Source organism: Cucurbita pepo, chromosome 14, assembly GCF_057944985.1.
Source record: "Cucurbita pepo subsp. pepo isolate OVF chromosome 14, ASM5794498v1, whole genome shotgun sequence".
In the NCBI taxonomy this organism is placed as follows: Eukaryota; Viridiplantae; Streptophyta; class Magnoliopsida; order Cucurbitales; family Cucurbitaceae; genus Cucurbita; species Cucurbita pepo.
Window position 1 is genome coordinate 6,025,173 of NC_141811.1, and position 13,605 is coordinate 6,038,777.

General features: G+C 35.1%; 2 protein-coding genes across 5 annotated transcripts; one reads left to right on the forward strand and one right to left on the reverse strand.

Annotated features, from left to right (window-relative positions):
- Positions 1-320: 320 nt before the first annotated feature.
- Positions 321-4,762, forward strand: LOC111809841 (uncharacterized). 4 transcript variants are annotated; one of them, XM_023696280.2, is made up of 7 exons: positions 321-481; positions 562-757; positions 1,482-1,753; positions 2,710-2,946; positions 3,059-3,276; positions 3,763-3,990; positions 4,522-4,762. In XM_023696280.2, the coding sequence occupies exons 3-7, from the start codon at positions 1,502-1,504 to the stop codon at positions 4,610-4,612; spliced, it is 1,026 nt and encodes a 341-aa protein (XP_023552048.2). In that variant the 5' UTR covers positions 321-481; positions 562-757; positions 1,482-1,501; the 3' UTR covers positions 4,613-4,762. The 4 variants fall into 4 exon arrangements, with proteins under 4 accessions (XP_023552048.2, XP_023552045.2, XP_086973559.1 ...); XM_023696277.2 differs by having other exon boundaries at positions 322-481; positions 597-757; XM_087117433.1 differs by having other exon boundaries at positions 329-757.
- Positions 4,763-4,873: 111 nt separating this feature from the next.
- On the reverse strand, positions 4,874-8,422 carry LOC111809840 (endoglucanase 25). Its single transcript, XM_023696276.2, has 6 exons — positions 7,818-8,422; positions 7,090-7,397; positions 6,331-6,792; positions 6,027-6,162; positions 5,735-5,907; positions 4,874-5,577 (listed from the first exon to the last, which is right to left on the reverse strand). The coding sequence occupies exons 1-6, from the start codon at positions 8,194-8,196 to the stop codon at positions 5,176-5,178; spliced, it is 1,860 nt and encodes a 619-aa protein (XP_023552044.2). The 5' UTR covers positions 8,197-8,422; the 3' UTR covers positions 4,874-5,175.
- Positions 8,423-13,605: the final 5,183 nt, after the last annotated feature.

Below are 13,605 nucleotides of genomic sequence, written 5' to 3' on the forward strand. Positions count from 1 at the left end.
AAAATTTATAACAATCAAACTTCATTCCTCTTCAACATGGCACGAATTGCAACATCTTTTGATAATTTTGACAACATTTTTTTCACATTTTCATTGAAGTATATTATATGATTGATGTATTTCGGTTCATATCATTAATGACTTGTACCATTCAAATTAATTCAATTAAAAAAAATTTATAATTGAATTAATTCTTTATAAAAAAAAATTATGAATGTGATTGAAGTAAGAAAGAATGTTTGTAATTTTATCCATAAAATAAATTGCAACTGATCATTATATTATTAATTGGGAACACTCTCCAAGTAGCTGGGAAGCCGCTAATTTTGTTGGTTCGAAAAAAAAAAGGCACCAAAATGTGGAGAGAAGGGAACGTTGGCCTTGAGAGAGAAAGAGTGGGGGCAAATCATTTTGTACGAAAAAGGTGGGAAAAGGCATTTTTATGGAGAATCTTCCATGGAACTACGCACAGCATTGATCGGTAATCCATTCTCGCTTGCAATCCAACAATGGATATTCAATTTTATATACATCCTCTTTCAATTCCCCTTTTCTTTCTAGACCGGAAGACATTCTTGTAAGCTAAGCAATCGCAGGCCCAATCGCCACCGTGTTCCGTCTCCTTACCGTTGCTTTCTTTTCCCGGCGGTGCTGGTGGGTCGGGGGTATTTTCGACGGAGGTCCGACCAAGCCTCTGCCTGATCGCTTCACCGTCATCTCAATCCTCCCTTCGATTCTTTTAACTCTTCCAAAGCTGGTGGGTATATGCAATTTGTTGCTTATCATCTTTTAATTTCTTCGTTTTCGAGGCTTTTGTTATGTATTTCTCGATCATATCCGGAAACCCTAGTTTTTCGTCTTTTGCTTGCGATTCCCTTTTGCCCCCTTCTGTGTCTTGATTTTCGTCGTTCTTTTGATTTCTTTTGTTTTCTGATCGATGATGCTCGTCTCAATTTTAGATGTTTTTCGCTTGTATAATCATCCTATTTCGCCTTTCTTCGACTCGAAAAATTATGATTACTCTGCCGCGTCATTTGTTGTGGACCCTTTGGGTTGCTCCATCCATGGCTATGTTCGTCTATTACTTTTTTGCAGCTCTATCGAGGGACGTTGATTTGGTAACGTACATGCTTGGGAACGTGATTCTTCCTGTTCAGTTTAAACATTTCAGTGGCCACTTTCATTCTTCCTGGATTACCTTTGTTTGAAGCAAAATGAAATTTACATTACGAAATAATATCTTCAAATTCTATCATGTTTGTTTACCATATTATGGACAATATTCTTTGTGAATCAGTATTGAAACGCTGCTATTTGTACGTAAGATTATAAGCTAGGATGAAATATTAGAGAAAAAATTTGGATGGAAGTCATCACTTCATAGATGGGTTAACTGACGTGTTGAATCTCGTGAGATGCTTATATACCCTGAATTATGATTTTGTTAATTGCTGCTTATGCTCTGTCTTTACAAATAATAGACTCGAGGTTGTCGATCAACATGCACAAATCAATTGAAGAACTCGGTAAAAATGAAAATAGCAGGCATGAAGCATGTGAGAACAATGAATATGCAAGGCTAGTCATAGCTAATGAAGCAGGTCCTTTGGAATCAGAGATTCTACAGCCTCAAGATAAACTGAAAAGCAAATCACCCTTGAAGCGGTGGATCAAAATTTCACTATGGTGCATTGTTAGTATTGTATTTCTTCTTGTTTTCTTCAAGTGGGGAGTGCCATTTCTTTTTGAGAAGGTAATTCCCATTAATTACATCACCATTTTTTCTGTTTATAAGCTATTTTTCAGCTGAACTGTAGAAAATTTAACCTGTCCCTGTTATTTATTTTGAGAACTTTTTATTTTTTGTTCATTTCTACTGCTCATAGTACAGATATGCTTGCAAACTTATGCAACTAACTTTGATTTAATAATGAGTTTGAATGTGGAATAATCATATCTGCAACTTTTTTTTTCGTTTCTGTTAAATTTCTTTATGATATTCGTATCTGCAAATCTGAATGTTGGTTCGTGATAAGGGCATTCTTACTGGAAAAAGAAAGTAATTAGTAAATGTTTGCATCAGCTGTAAAGCATGAAAGCGTCTTAGAGAATGCAAGTTTGGAGAGTGGGAGGATGAGGTTTTCCCCCTCCCTTACATGTTTCTTTGTTCTACAAAATCTTTCCTTTCTATAAAGGAATCTGCTACTACATAAATGTTGATACAGAATCATTTTAATTTTAATAAAAAAGTGACCAAGAGTGTAGTAAAATCTGCATATAGTGCATTGCTAAAGAGGATTTTTGTGGTTTGTGTTCTTTTAGTATTGTTTGTAGGCACAAAATTAATATGCTTTGAAATGGGACATTATCTTGATTATTGTCTGTATTATTGGGAGAACTTCAGTACTTGTTCTACAGTGATCTCTAGAGCTTAAACTATTCTGATTGCAAATACATGACCAAAATTATGTGATAAGCAAAAAATTTGATGCAGAGAAGCAGTGATGAGCCGAGTGGTATCTTATTGTGAATTATGAATAAACGTACCGAATAATATTGTTCATTTGTCAATTAGAATACACATGACCTTTTTATGGTATTTTTAGTGTGTTTTGCTTTAAAAGTGTTCTATCGAATCTCTCTATCTCCAACGTCTGTACTTCCTATGATTTATTTGACCTCTATTTTTGCTCCCTGAGTTCATTTCAGGTCATCATCCCAATCATGAAGTGGGAAGCTACTGCCTTTCGTCGACCTATGCTTGCACTAATGCTTGTTGCTTCTCTGGCATCCTTTCCCGTATTTTTTATTCCCTCTGGCCCTTCAATGTGGTTGGCTGGGATGATTTTTGGCTATGGTCTTGGGTTTGTTATAATAATGGTTGGAACAACTATTGGGATGGTCCTGCCATATTTAATTGGATTAATTTTCCGTGACCGCATTCATGTAAGACCTCTATCAGTTTTTTCTTTTTCAAATTATCGTGGCGGATAACTGGACCTATACTTTACAATCTTTCATTTGGTTCTCTGATCTCTGTATATTCATTATTGTGCAGCTATGGTTAATGAGATGGCCTCGAAAAGCAGAAGTACTCAGGCTTGCTGGGGAAGGGAGCTGGTTTCGTCAGTTTCAAGTTGTTGCACTCTTCAGGGTTTCACCATTTCCCTACACTATTTTCAATTATGCAATTGTGGTAACAAGTATGAGATTTTGGCCCTATTTGTGCGGGTCAGTTGCAGGAATGATACCAGAGGCTTTCATTTACATTTACAGGTTTCTTTCTTAGTCCCTCGAACGACTTACTAATAATCGAAAAGAAAAGTTAATATGCTGGTGTGCATGAATATATAGACAATAGGCCATTTTTTTTAGATTTACAAGAATACTTTCAGGAATTGTGTTTCTGTCACTTCATATGAAACTAGAACATGTCTTAATTTTCTTAGATCATTCATATGAAACAGGAAGAATCTCTATCGAGATAACGATAATGATGGGGTGCATTTTATGGTTAATTCATAGATATTGCTATAACCGGAGTTCTTTAGATGGTAATGTAAGCTATCTCTAGATGGGACGTTCCGATTATTCAAGAAAACGAGAACTGTAAACAATGTTAACGTTTATCTAGTATTAATTCCTACTGCCATAATGCTTGTGTGGATGTAACCTTGTTATGCATAATCTGATATTTCCTTTCCCTAGACTTCTTTGCACTCATTAACGTCTGCTAAACATATCAGCTTTACTTATATGCAGTGGTAGGCTAATGAGGACACTAGCAGATGTTCAATATGGAAAACATCGGCTGACGACTGTAGAGATTGTGTATAACGTCATCTCCTTCATCATCGCGATCGTCACTATTATTATTTTCACTGTTTATGCAAAAAAGATGCTGAACAACCTTCAAATGGAAGAAGATAATAGAAAGTATTCTGCCTCCCACCATGGTAGTTTCGAGGTAGAGAGTCTTTCGCACGAAAGGTACAAGTAGTTTGGTTTACTATCTAGATTGCCATTAGTGTAGGTTAGTTCCTGTAAAATTAATAATTAACCCAAACCATTCTGAATACACCACTGAATTAAGTTGTTCTTTAATGATTTTCAGGTTTACTTTATAAAACAAAAAAAAAAAAAAACAAAAAAAAATTGTGATGATTTCTAAAGTAGTTCGAAAAATTCGATAGCTGTTGGCTGGTCTGGAAATTGTGTGTTGATGATCATTTCTTCAGGGAGGGCTTTCATTAGACCTTAGAGGAACTCGAGTTTTCTCTATAATGAACAAGAAACAGAATAGCGTTCTTGTAAAGAGGTATAGAATCACCATGTGTTCGAACTTACTAATTGTTACTACACAGAGAATCTCGAAGATGAAATAAGTGAGATAAAAGTAAAACTCACAGGGTTCTAGACCTACAGTTGATATTGAGTTCGGTTGAGAAATTAGCGAAAAGAGTTGCAATGTTATCGTAAGTCTGTTCGTAATATGAAGCGTTGGCATCCTGGGGTATGCAGATCTCCAATCAATATGATGAAGGAAGATAGAGCTGTAGAAGAAGTCGTAGCTGAGATTACCCACACAATAAAGAGTTGCTGGAATACTTGATGAAAAAGGATGACCTTAGAAATGATCTGTTTATAGGTTGCATCAATGAATGAGAGAATGTCAACTAGGGAGACTATTGTGACTATATGCTTGTCTTCTTAAGTATATTATCTAGCTATGGCCGCAATGCACTTAATTTTGTAGTTTGTATATAGTTTTCGAGCTAGTGATTTCTCGGTCACTTTGCCCGTCTTCTTAGAACGAACAATAACCGAACGCCCTTATCTTATAATGTTCAATTTATTAAAGAGAAGACAAGACTTCACCTGCAAAGAAACCATGGCAACTTATTGTCAAATACTTTCAACTCTACAACTTTTCGTGTTTAAAGAATACATTATGTACTATACCTATATCACAAACTCCAAAACGGATTAAAACAGGTATCAAAAACACCCTCTCCCTAAAGCCAAAATCTATCTCAATCATTTGGCTTGTGGTTTCTCTGCCAAGCAATATTGTTTTTACGTTCACCTCGACAGACATCGTTTCGAAATCCGACCACAACCAACAGTGTTTCTGCAACTTACATGACATGCTTCCAGAAGAATGAGTTTATATGATCAAGGTTTCCAAGGTGCTGGAGGTGGTGGTGGAGTTGGAAACATTGGAGGCACAGCAGAGAAGATGGTGTTCTTGTCAATTCCAGTTGTCTTTTCACCTGATAGAGCAACAAGCGCTGCGACCAAGCCTGCATTTCCAGCTAGAGTTGGCTCAGTGTAGTTATAGTTCATGCGAACATCGTGAAACCCGTCGTGCTTGTCGGGACCAGCAACCATGGCACCAACAATTGTATTTGGGTTAGGTTTGTTGGTGTCCCTCCATTTCCATCCTCCTTTGCAGTTATATTTTATCTTGTTCTTTGGGATTGATGCACCTCTATGATGCACACGTTTCGGATAATGATTGCCAAAACCAACGAGGTAGCTCATTTTACGCGGGTTTTTGCCAAGGATATAATCAATCTACAGAATACCCAAGAATAGCATTTAACTGAATGTAAGAAACTGAAGTAGACTGACGAACCAAACCGAACCAATCCATTCGCAAGTCGATCTCGATTCAATTAAGCTTATATGTTTGGGTAGTTCAACCAAATATATGTAAAGAAGGATGTAATACCTGTTTCTTGGCGAAGTCACGCAGAACCTCGGTAGAATAGAAATTGGGTCCACAGTACCATCCAGGTGTATCAGCCGCTTCCAAGTAGTCACTGTACAAGGTAGCTAAAAAGGCTGCATTGACGACGTACTGAAGGGGCTGTGGCCTTCCATGATTTAGCTGAATTAAGCCTCCTATAAGATCACCACAACAGATAGCAAAAATGTAAACTACATCAGTACATTATAGAAACTAATGATGATGGTGTGCAAGGTTAAACTTGAGTTCAATTCCCAACGCGGAGTGGTGTTACCTTTAGTATGATTAAATTTTGTGAAAAATGGCAGGTAGGAACACATGACTATGCTAGTTTGATTGTGAAACGTCCTTAAGATTTCTTCGTACGGATATCCCGGGCTCAAGAACAGTCGCAAACGACTTAGAAGAACCTACAAGTAAAGGTAGAAGCTTATTTTAAGCAAAGAATTTGATACCACTTTATGAGATAACATAATGTAGCAAGAAACTGACGAGTACCCTTCAATGTTGTGACAAAACGTATTAATTCATCATGAGTCTAAGAATGTAATTTCTGAAACCGAAATCATAAAACTAACCTGGGCGCCTGCAAGCTTGTTGTCCCAGCTCAAAACTCCATAGTCAGGTCCACCCCAGAAAGCACCCGCATGTTTGGCAATGCCAGGAGTGGTAGCAAGTTGAAGATAACTTGAATTACCAGTGGCATAATACAACCAAGCTCCACCCCACACAAACTCATCCCAGTAACTAGTTGAGTTATAGAAGATTGAGGCTTCTGAACCGCCTGGACTGTATCTGCCTCTCTGCTCTCTGGAAAACTTGAAGAGTGTTTTGGCACCATGGACAAGCTTCTGCGAGTATGCCTTGTTGTCTTTGAAAACAATGGATGCTGCAGCTAAAGCAGCTGCCATTTCGGCACCAAGATCCGAGCAACTACTGCATGTTTCTACAGGTCGTTCATAATCAATGTCCTCTGGGCGCATCCAGCAATAGTGATCATTTGGACTTGTATTTCCTCCAGAGGTATCCCCGTTTCCAACCTGCCCATATGATGGATGGGAACACATTTATCCTTGCTGAACAACAAAAGAATCATAGAATATCCACGCTACATTTGACATTCACAATTCAGTTAAATTGTTTCTATAGGAACTATATCTTTGACAGAGCGCTTAGCCCCGTTCATTTCTAACAGCCTAAATTCCTATTTGTCCAACGTTATTACTTTTCTTCCACCGAGAAAGGTTCATTCCGAACCCGAAAGCTACCTAGGACCTGGACAAAGTCATCTACAACATCGAAAATAAGCATTAAACCCGAGCAAGAGTTAGCCATACCTGCATAGCAATGGTATTAATAGAATCTGCAGTATGGTTAAAGGTCTTGAGGAGGTAATCACTTCCCCACTTGATAATATCTTTGACATGGTTGAGTTCTCCAGCAGCTTCATATTTTGCACTGTATTCAATAACACTCCAGCTTAACATGGTCATGGCAAAAGAGGCAGGAAAGTTGAACTTAATTGCATCTCCAGCATCATAATAGCCACCAGACAGATCTTTAAACATAGCCGATGGCCCTTGGCCATCTCTTGTGCACGAATTACCCCTCCAGGACACATTATTATGCTTCGGGAGCTTACCAGCTACAGTCATGAACGAAATCAAAGTAAATAAGAAAGTAACAGATCATGTGCTCTCTTGAATATTAAGCAACAATAAACATAAATCTCCAGTCCCCTGTTTTCATCAGAACTTAATCAGTAGCAGATTCAAATTTCAAGTTCTTTGATGGAAAGGGGTTAGCCATTAATACATCTGGAAATTGACAGGATAATACATTTATTCATCAAGGCAATCATCAATTCACATATAGATCTTAAGTTAACCAATAAACATTTTCAATATCAATTAATTGCTAAAAAAACCCAGATCTGATCGGATGAGCAAAGAAGAGGAACGCAAAAAAAAACTTCCAGAATCAAAATAGTCTAAAACCACAACGATCAAAAAAAAAAAAAAAAAAAACAAGGGCAACAGTAGTAAGGAATGCACGATATACATACATCGCTGAGCGTTGAAGAACATGAGGGCCTTATGGAGAGCAAGGGTGTAATTGTCGGGCGGCGGGTGGGGGTGGTGGTGGCGCGGCACCGTCTTGACGATTAGGGTAATAAGACCGGCAAGAAATCCAGATACAAGTAGGGTACCAACAGTCCATACGAAGATCTTTCGGCTAACAATAATGCAGCCAAGATCCACATACTTCTTCTTCTTCTGCTCACCAGGTCCAAGCAACCAGCTCTGTTGTGTCTCATCAAGAGGCCGAGACAGAGCCGCCCTATCCAAATCCTGCAAATTCCGGCTCCGATCATCGTCGGTGGCCGAATCCGCCGTGTTTATCTCAAGCGGACCCCCCCAAGGATCTCGCCCGTACATACTCATCCTCGATCTCTCCTCTTAACACTCTGAATCCAAAGCAATTCAAATGAAACGACGAAATCAAAGAATGAAAATCCAAGAACAGAAAGATGGAATTAGGCACCGACAAACAAAGAACACAACAGCAGATCTAAGGAGATAGCCAATGGAAAAATGAAGAGAGAGAGAGAGAGAGAGAAAATGGAGAGAATTAATGGCAGTGAAGCACAGAAGGAGTATATGAAGAAGAAGAAGAAGACGACGAAAGGAAAAGCAGAGCAATAGCTGTCTGTGTTCTGTGTACCCAATCACTTTTTTTGTATTTTATATTTTTCTTTTAATTAATTAATTAATTAATTAATTAAAAATTGTTTTTGGAAAAACGAGTGACGGTGCTCAAAATGAGTCAAAATTATAATTTATATATTAATTAAATTCATTTTTAATCATTTTAATATTTCATTATTATTAATTTTACGCGGTAAAACAAGTTAATTTACACTATTTTTTTTTTTACATTTTAATTAAAAATAATTGAGCTAATTTTTATATAATTAAACCGAGTTTACTTTATACGTAAATGAAAAACAAAAATATATTAAAAAACTAGCTAAAAAAGTAGGTAAAATTTCATTTTCGCACATAAATTAATGTAAAAATGTAAAATTATAGGATTAAAATAGTTAATATTATTATAAAGCGAATTATTAAAATATAAAAAGAAATGTGGAAGTTGGAAATTAATTAATTAATTAATTAATTTCTCACCAAATTAGGAGAAATGTAATTTCCAGAGAGATTGTGACGGCACCACCAAACGACGGCGACAACCTGTCTACCGCCTGTTGTTACAAACCTCTATTATTATTTCTGTCATTTTCTGCTAATTTATGCCTTTTTTTTTTTATTTAATGTAAATTATATAATTTCTTATTATTATAAACGTTTTTGTTATTATTATTAAATTGCTAATAATGCTATAAAATTATATATGTAAATTAATTATTTTTTTTAACTTATAACCTAAGATTTTAAGAACTAATTGTTAAATTTATAAATTTTGTAATACGATCGATAAATAATTAATAAGTTAGTTTAACGCGGTCTCGAGACATGTTTTTTTTTTTTTTTTTTTTTTTTTTTTTTTTTTTTTTTTTTTTTTTTTTTTATGATCTAAATCTTTTAAGAGTATATTTGGTTTTTTTTTTCTCTAGTATTATTTTTCCTTGTTTTTTTTTCTCTCTTTTTGGTAAAAAGAAAATAGTTTGGTATACATTTGGCCCACCTCTTCATATTTTTTATTCTTTTTTATGTTTAAAAAAAAATGAAAAAAAGAAGATGTCGTGTTGCAATGAGTATTAGCAGATTTCGTAAACACCATAGAGGAAGAATGAAAGGAATATATTATCGAGCAATCGTATTTGCTTCGATAGATACGCTATTCAAGCACTTGAACCCGCTTGAATCACATCTAGACAAATTGAAGCGGGACGAAGGGCAATGCAACGAAATGCACGACGCGGCGGAAAAATATAGGTACGTATATTTCTAGACAAACCCATTACACTAAGACCCACAGAAACACGTATGGGTTCAGGGAAAGGATCACCTGAATATTGGGTAGTTGTTGTTAAACGAGGTAGAATACTTTATGAAATGAGTGGAGTAGCCGAAAATATAGCCAGAAAAGCTATTTCAATAGCGGCATCAAAAATGCCTATACGAACCCAATTCATTACTTCAGGATAGAAATGTAGAATCAAAGGAAAGCGGTCTTTGTTCAAGTTTCGCTTCTCTAGAGAAGATGAGATGCTAAAAATGAAAGTGTTCGATACACATACTGAAAAGATGTCAATGAAGCCGACAATTAACGAGTAGTTCAAAAACCAGCAGTGGATCAAATAAGGGACCGCTATTAGAAAATGAAAGAAAAGGAAACTCTTGTAGTTCTTCGCCCAGCTCCAACTACTTGTTCGTAAATGAAGTGTGAGGTACTTATTTCTATTTGATTGAGAATCGGTACTGCCCAATAATAGGAACTTCGAGCTCTTATTATTTTACTTGAAATCTATATATATAGTCATATTTTACTAGACGTTCATCGTCAGTATATTTTTATTACCATTAGACGCTAAAATGAAATAAAATAATTAGAATTAGGATGAAAAAAAATAAATAAATAGTTATTATTATTATATAAAAAGTTCACTAAAGCATTAAATTAAATGGAATGTTTTTTTTTTTTTTTTTTTTTTTTTTTGTTAGAAAAATGTAAAATTTAAAGAATAAATAATTTAATATTTGGTGGGTTTTGCTTAATTTGCACTTAGTAATTTATTATAATATAAAAAATTGAAAAGGAATCTAATTCTTTTTCTGTGTTTGGAAGCATTTGTCCCTTTCCTCCAACTAACGTCAGCACTTTGCCGACACTTCAAGAAAAACACTTTTTTTTTTCTTTTTTTTCTTTTTTTTTTTTAATTTTTAAATAAACATGAATATTAATTACACGGGTAGAGATTCTGATAAAATTCTCGGAATAGAGAATATGGAGCTTAATAGGGTTTTTTTTAGAGTAATTATCGAGACGAAATGGTTAAATTGGACAAATAAGAAGAAATCAAAGATTTAGAACCTAGAAACAAGTCAAGATTACGAAGGAGATTAGAGGTGTACATTCAACCTGACAACTCAAGTCAACCCAACCTGGGTTGGATTGAGTTGGATTAGCATTTCGGGTAGGGTTGAGTTTATTTTTCTGAACCCGAACTGAATCAGTTCAGATTCGGGTTCATAGGCAAAACCTTCGAATTGACCCGATCTAAATAAAATATATTAAGATTTTTTTCTGTATCAATGGGTTTCACGTAGTGGTACTCAGGCCCATCTAAGAACATTAAAGTCCGAAGTCGACGCTAAGATTGTATCCGAATAATTATAAATTGTGGATAAATAAAACTTAAAAAAAAAAATTAACAACCCAACCCGAAAATAGAGGATTGGGTTGGGTTGTGAAAAGTTTCGGGTTGGGTTACCAATCCAACCAACTTGAGCTTTTGGGTTCAGTAAAAAAAAAATCCTTCAACCCAACCCAACCCAACCCAGACCATATACACCTCTAAAGGAGATGATGTCTCGATGTTGCAACCATTTGAGCCAAAATGGTCCATGTGTAGCATCGAGATGCTAAAAATGAATGTCTTTAACTCTATGAAGATGAAACCCAACGTCAAGCTCAATGTTACTCTAACAACTTGAGTCCACCGCTAATAAATATTTTCCGCTTTACCCTCATGTTAAGGAGATGTTTTCACACCCTTACAGAAAATTCTTCGTTCCCCTTTCTAATCGACGTGAGATTTCATAGTTAGCTCCCTCAACGTTCAAAATGTTTGAGTGTTCATTATTCATGTCCATAGTGTCGCAACGCTCAAAACGTCCAAGTCCTCATGTCCATGTTCAATGATAGATGCTATCCATATTGACAGCAAGCAACGTCTCTTAAAATATGCTTTTAAACCCACATACATTAGTATTGATAGCTACCTAGAGTGACCGAGTACAAGTGAACAATGTCTACTAAGTAATAAAATGGAAAGTACTCAAAATATTGAACTCCAAGGCAACGAAACTCGTAAAAACCCAACGTCTTAAACAACTACCTCTACCAAATTTGTCATAAAGGAAATCGAAAGTAGCTGTCGTGTGAGTCTTGAATACCAAAAGTAGAAAGAAAGCAAAAGTAAGTTTGAATGTAAATATTTATGACAGACGGAATAAGGAATAAGAATGAGATTGACAAACTTGAAATTGACTCCACATCTTTTTTATTTTGATAAAACGTCATCAATAGAAATAAATTGGGTCTTACATTTTTTTTTTTATTCTCGTTATTTTATTCCGATTCAAAAGAATTAAACTCGTCCTAAACAAATATGATTAAAAAATATAAAAAAAAGCTCCCATATGGGCCTAGAGCTCTTTAAGAGTGGCCATGGACTTAGAAGGGCTTTCTTCAATATTGGTCCTTGTTAATAGGGTCGTATATTCAACCCGACAATTCAGACCAACTCAACCCGAACTAACTCAACCCGAACTATAAGGGTTGGGTTGGGTTGGATTAGCTTTTTGAGTTCATTTTTCTGAACCCTGACTCAATCTTTTGAATTTAGGCTAAATTAATAAAAATATCCTTAAATTTAGTATTTTGTTTAAATATATCTTAAATTATTTTTGAACTTTTAAAAGAATTTAAAAAATATATAATTTTCAAAACTATAGTATTAACTTTCGAAATCATTTATAGTAAAAAATTTGTAAATATATGAAATAATATCTCGTAATTAAATATTTAACTTTATTAATAATTTTGATTATTTTAGTTGTAAAATCAAGGCTATTAAAGTAATTTTGAATAGTATAGCCTCGACATATAAGAGCATCCTATTAAAAAAAAGACCAAGAGTAAACAGTATAGGAATAAAGTTGAGTGTCTTATTCTAGTAATACTACTGATATGATCTATTTTATAATTGTTACAAATTATTTGATCCAAATCGTTCATGTGACACATGTGAGTGGAGGTATCCTATACAATACATTTATATAAGACTAGACCGTGAAATATTTAATCTCTCTTTATAAATGTGTTAATTAAGAAGATTAATATGATCATATGCAACTCGATAACACTGGATTCGTCATCGTACGTGTACTTGTACTTGAAAAGATTTAATATTTCACAAAAATATTTAAAATCTCTTTCAAGTCATCCCCGTACATGTTAGATGGCATTGTGTATGATATTAGTTCTAAACTGATATCATAGCAAATCGTCAATGTATCCTTATGATGATACTTGATTTGATATCGGTTGTAACCCAATGTCATAGCCAACCATCGACGTATAGATACAATGACGTGTTTTGATGGCAATTTTGAAATGTCATCTGCGAACCGTCGTTATATCCTACAATGACACCTGAAAAAAAAAACGATTTGTAATCGGTCATCATGTATATATATAATGTCGATTTTGAGAAAAGATTGGGTTCGTAGTCAAATGCCTAGTAACATTATCAAAGCCGATGATCGTAAGTTATGTCCTCCATCACGGTCTCGAATGAAGCTATCCATGGAATCATGTTCCATGTGAAACGTAGACCATTGTCATTCTTAATCGAGACTCAAGTTAGGCTCAAAGTTATAAATACTTATGCATATATACATATATATTATTTGTTCGTCAATTTTTTTTTTTTTTTTTTTTTTTTTTTTTTTTTTTTTGTTGGAATTGCGATTAAAGTCTCACCTGGTCGATGTAACTAAGGGTATGGAAACCTCTCCGTAGCAGACGCGTTTTAGAAACTTTGAGGAAACTCCGAAAGGGAAAATTCAAAAAAGACAATATCTGCTAGCAGTGGGCTTGGGCCG

Bases quoted from the DNA above. Each gene is read 5' to 3' on its own strand.
- LOC111809841 (XM_023696280.2), top strand. From the start codon at position 1,502: ATGCACAAATCAATTGAAGAACTCGGTAAAAATGAAAATAGCAGGCAT. The intron at 1,754-2,709 runs GTAATTCCCATT...AGTTCATTTCAG, and splicing joins TGCCATTTCTTTTTGAGAAG to GTCATCATCCCAATCATGAA. The intron at 3,277-3,762 runs GTTTCTTTCTTA...ACTTATATGCAG, and splicing joins GCTTTCATTTACATTTACAG to TGGTAGGCTAATGAGGACAC.
- LOC111809840 (XM_023696276.2), bottom strand. From the start codon at position 8,196: ATGAGTATGTACGGGCGAGATCCTTGGGGGGGTCCGCTTGAGATAAAC. The intron at 6,163-6,330 runs GTTAGTTTTATG...CTTTACTTGTAG, and splicing joins ACAAGCTTGCAGGCGCCCAG to GTTCTTCTAAGTCGTTTGCG. The intron at 5,908-6,026 runs GTAACACCACTC...GTGATCTTATAG, and splicing joins AAAATTTAATCATACTAAAG to GAGGCTTAATTCAGCTAAAT.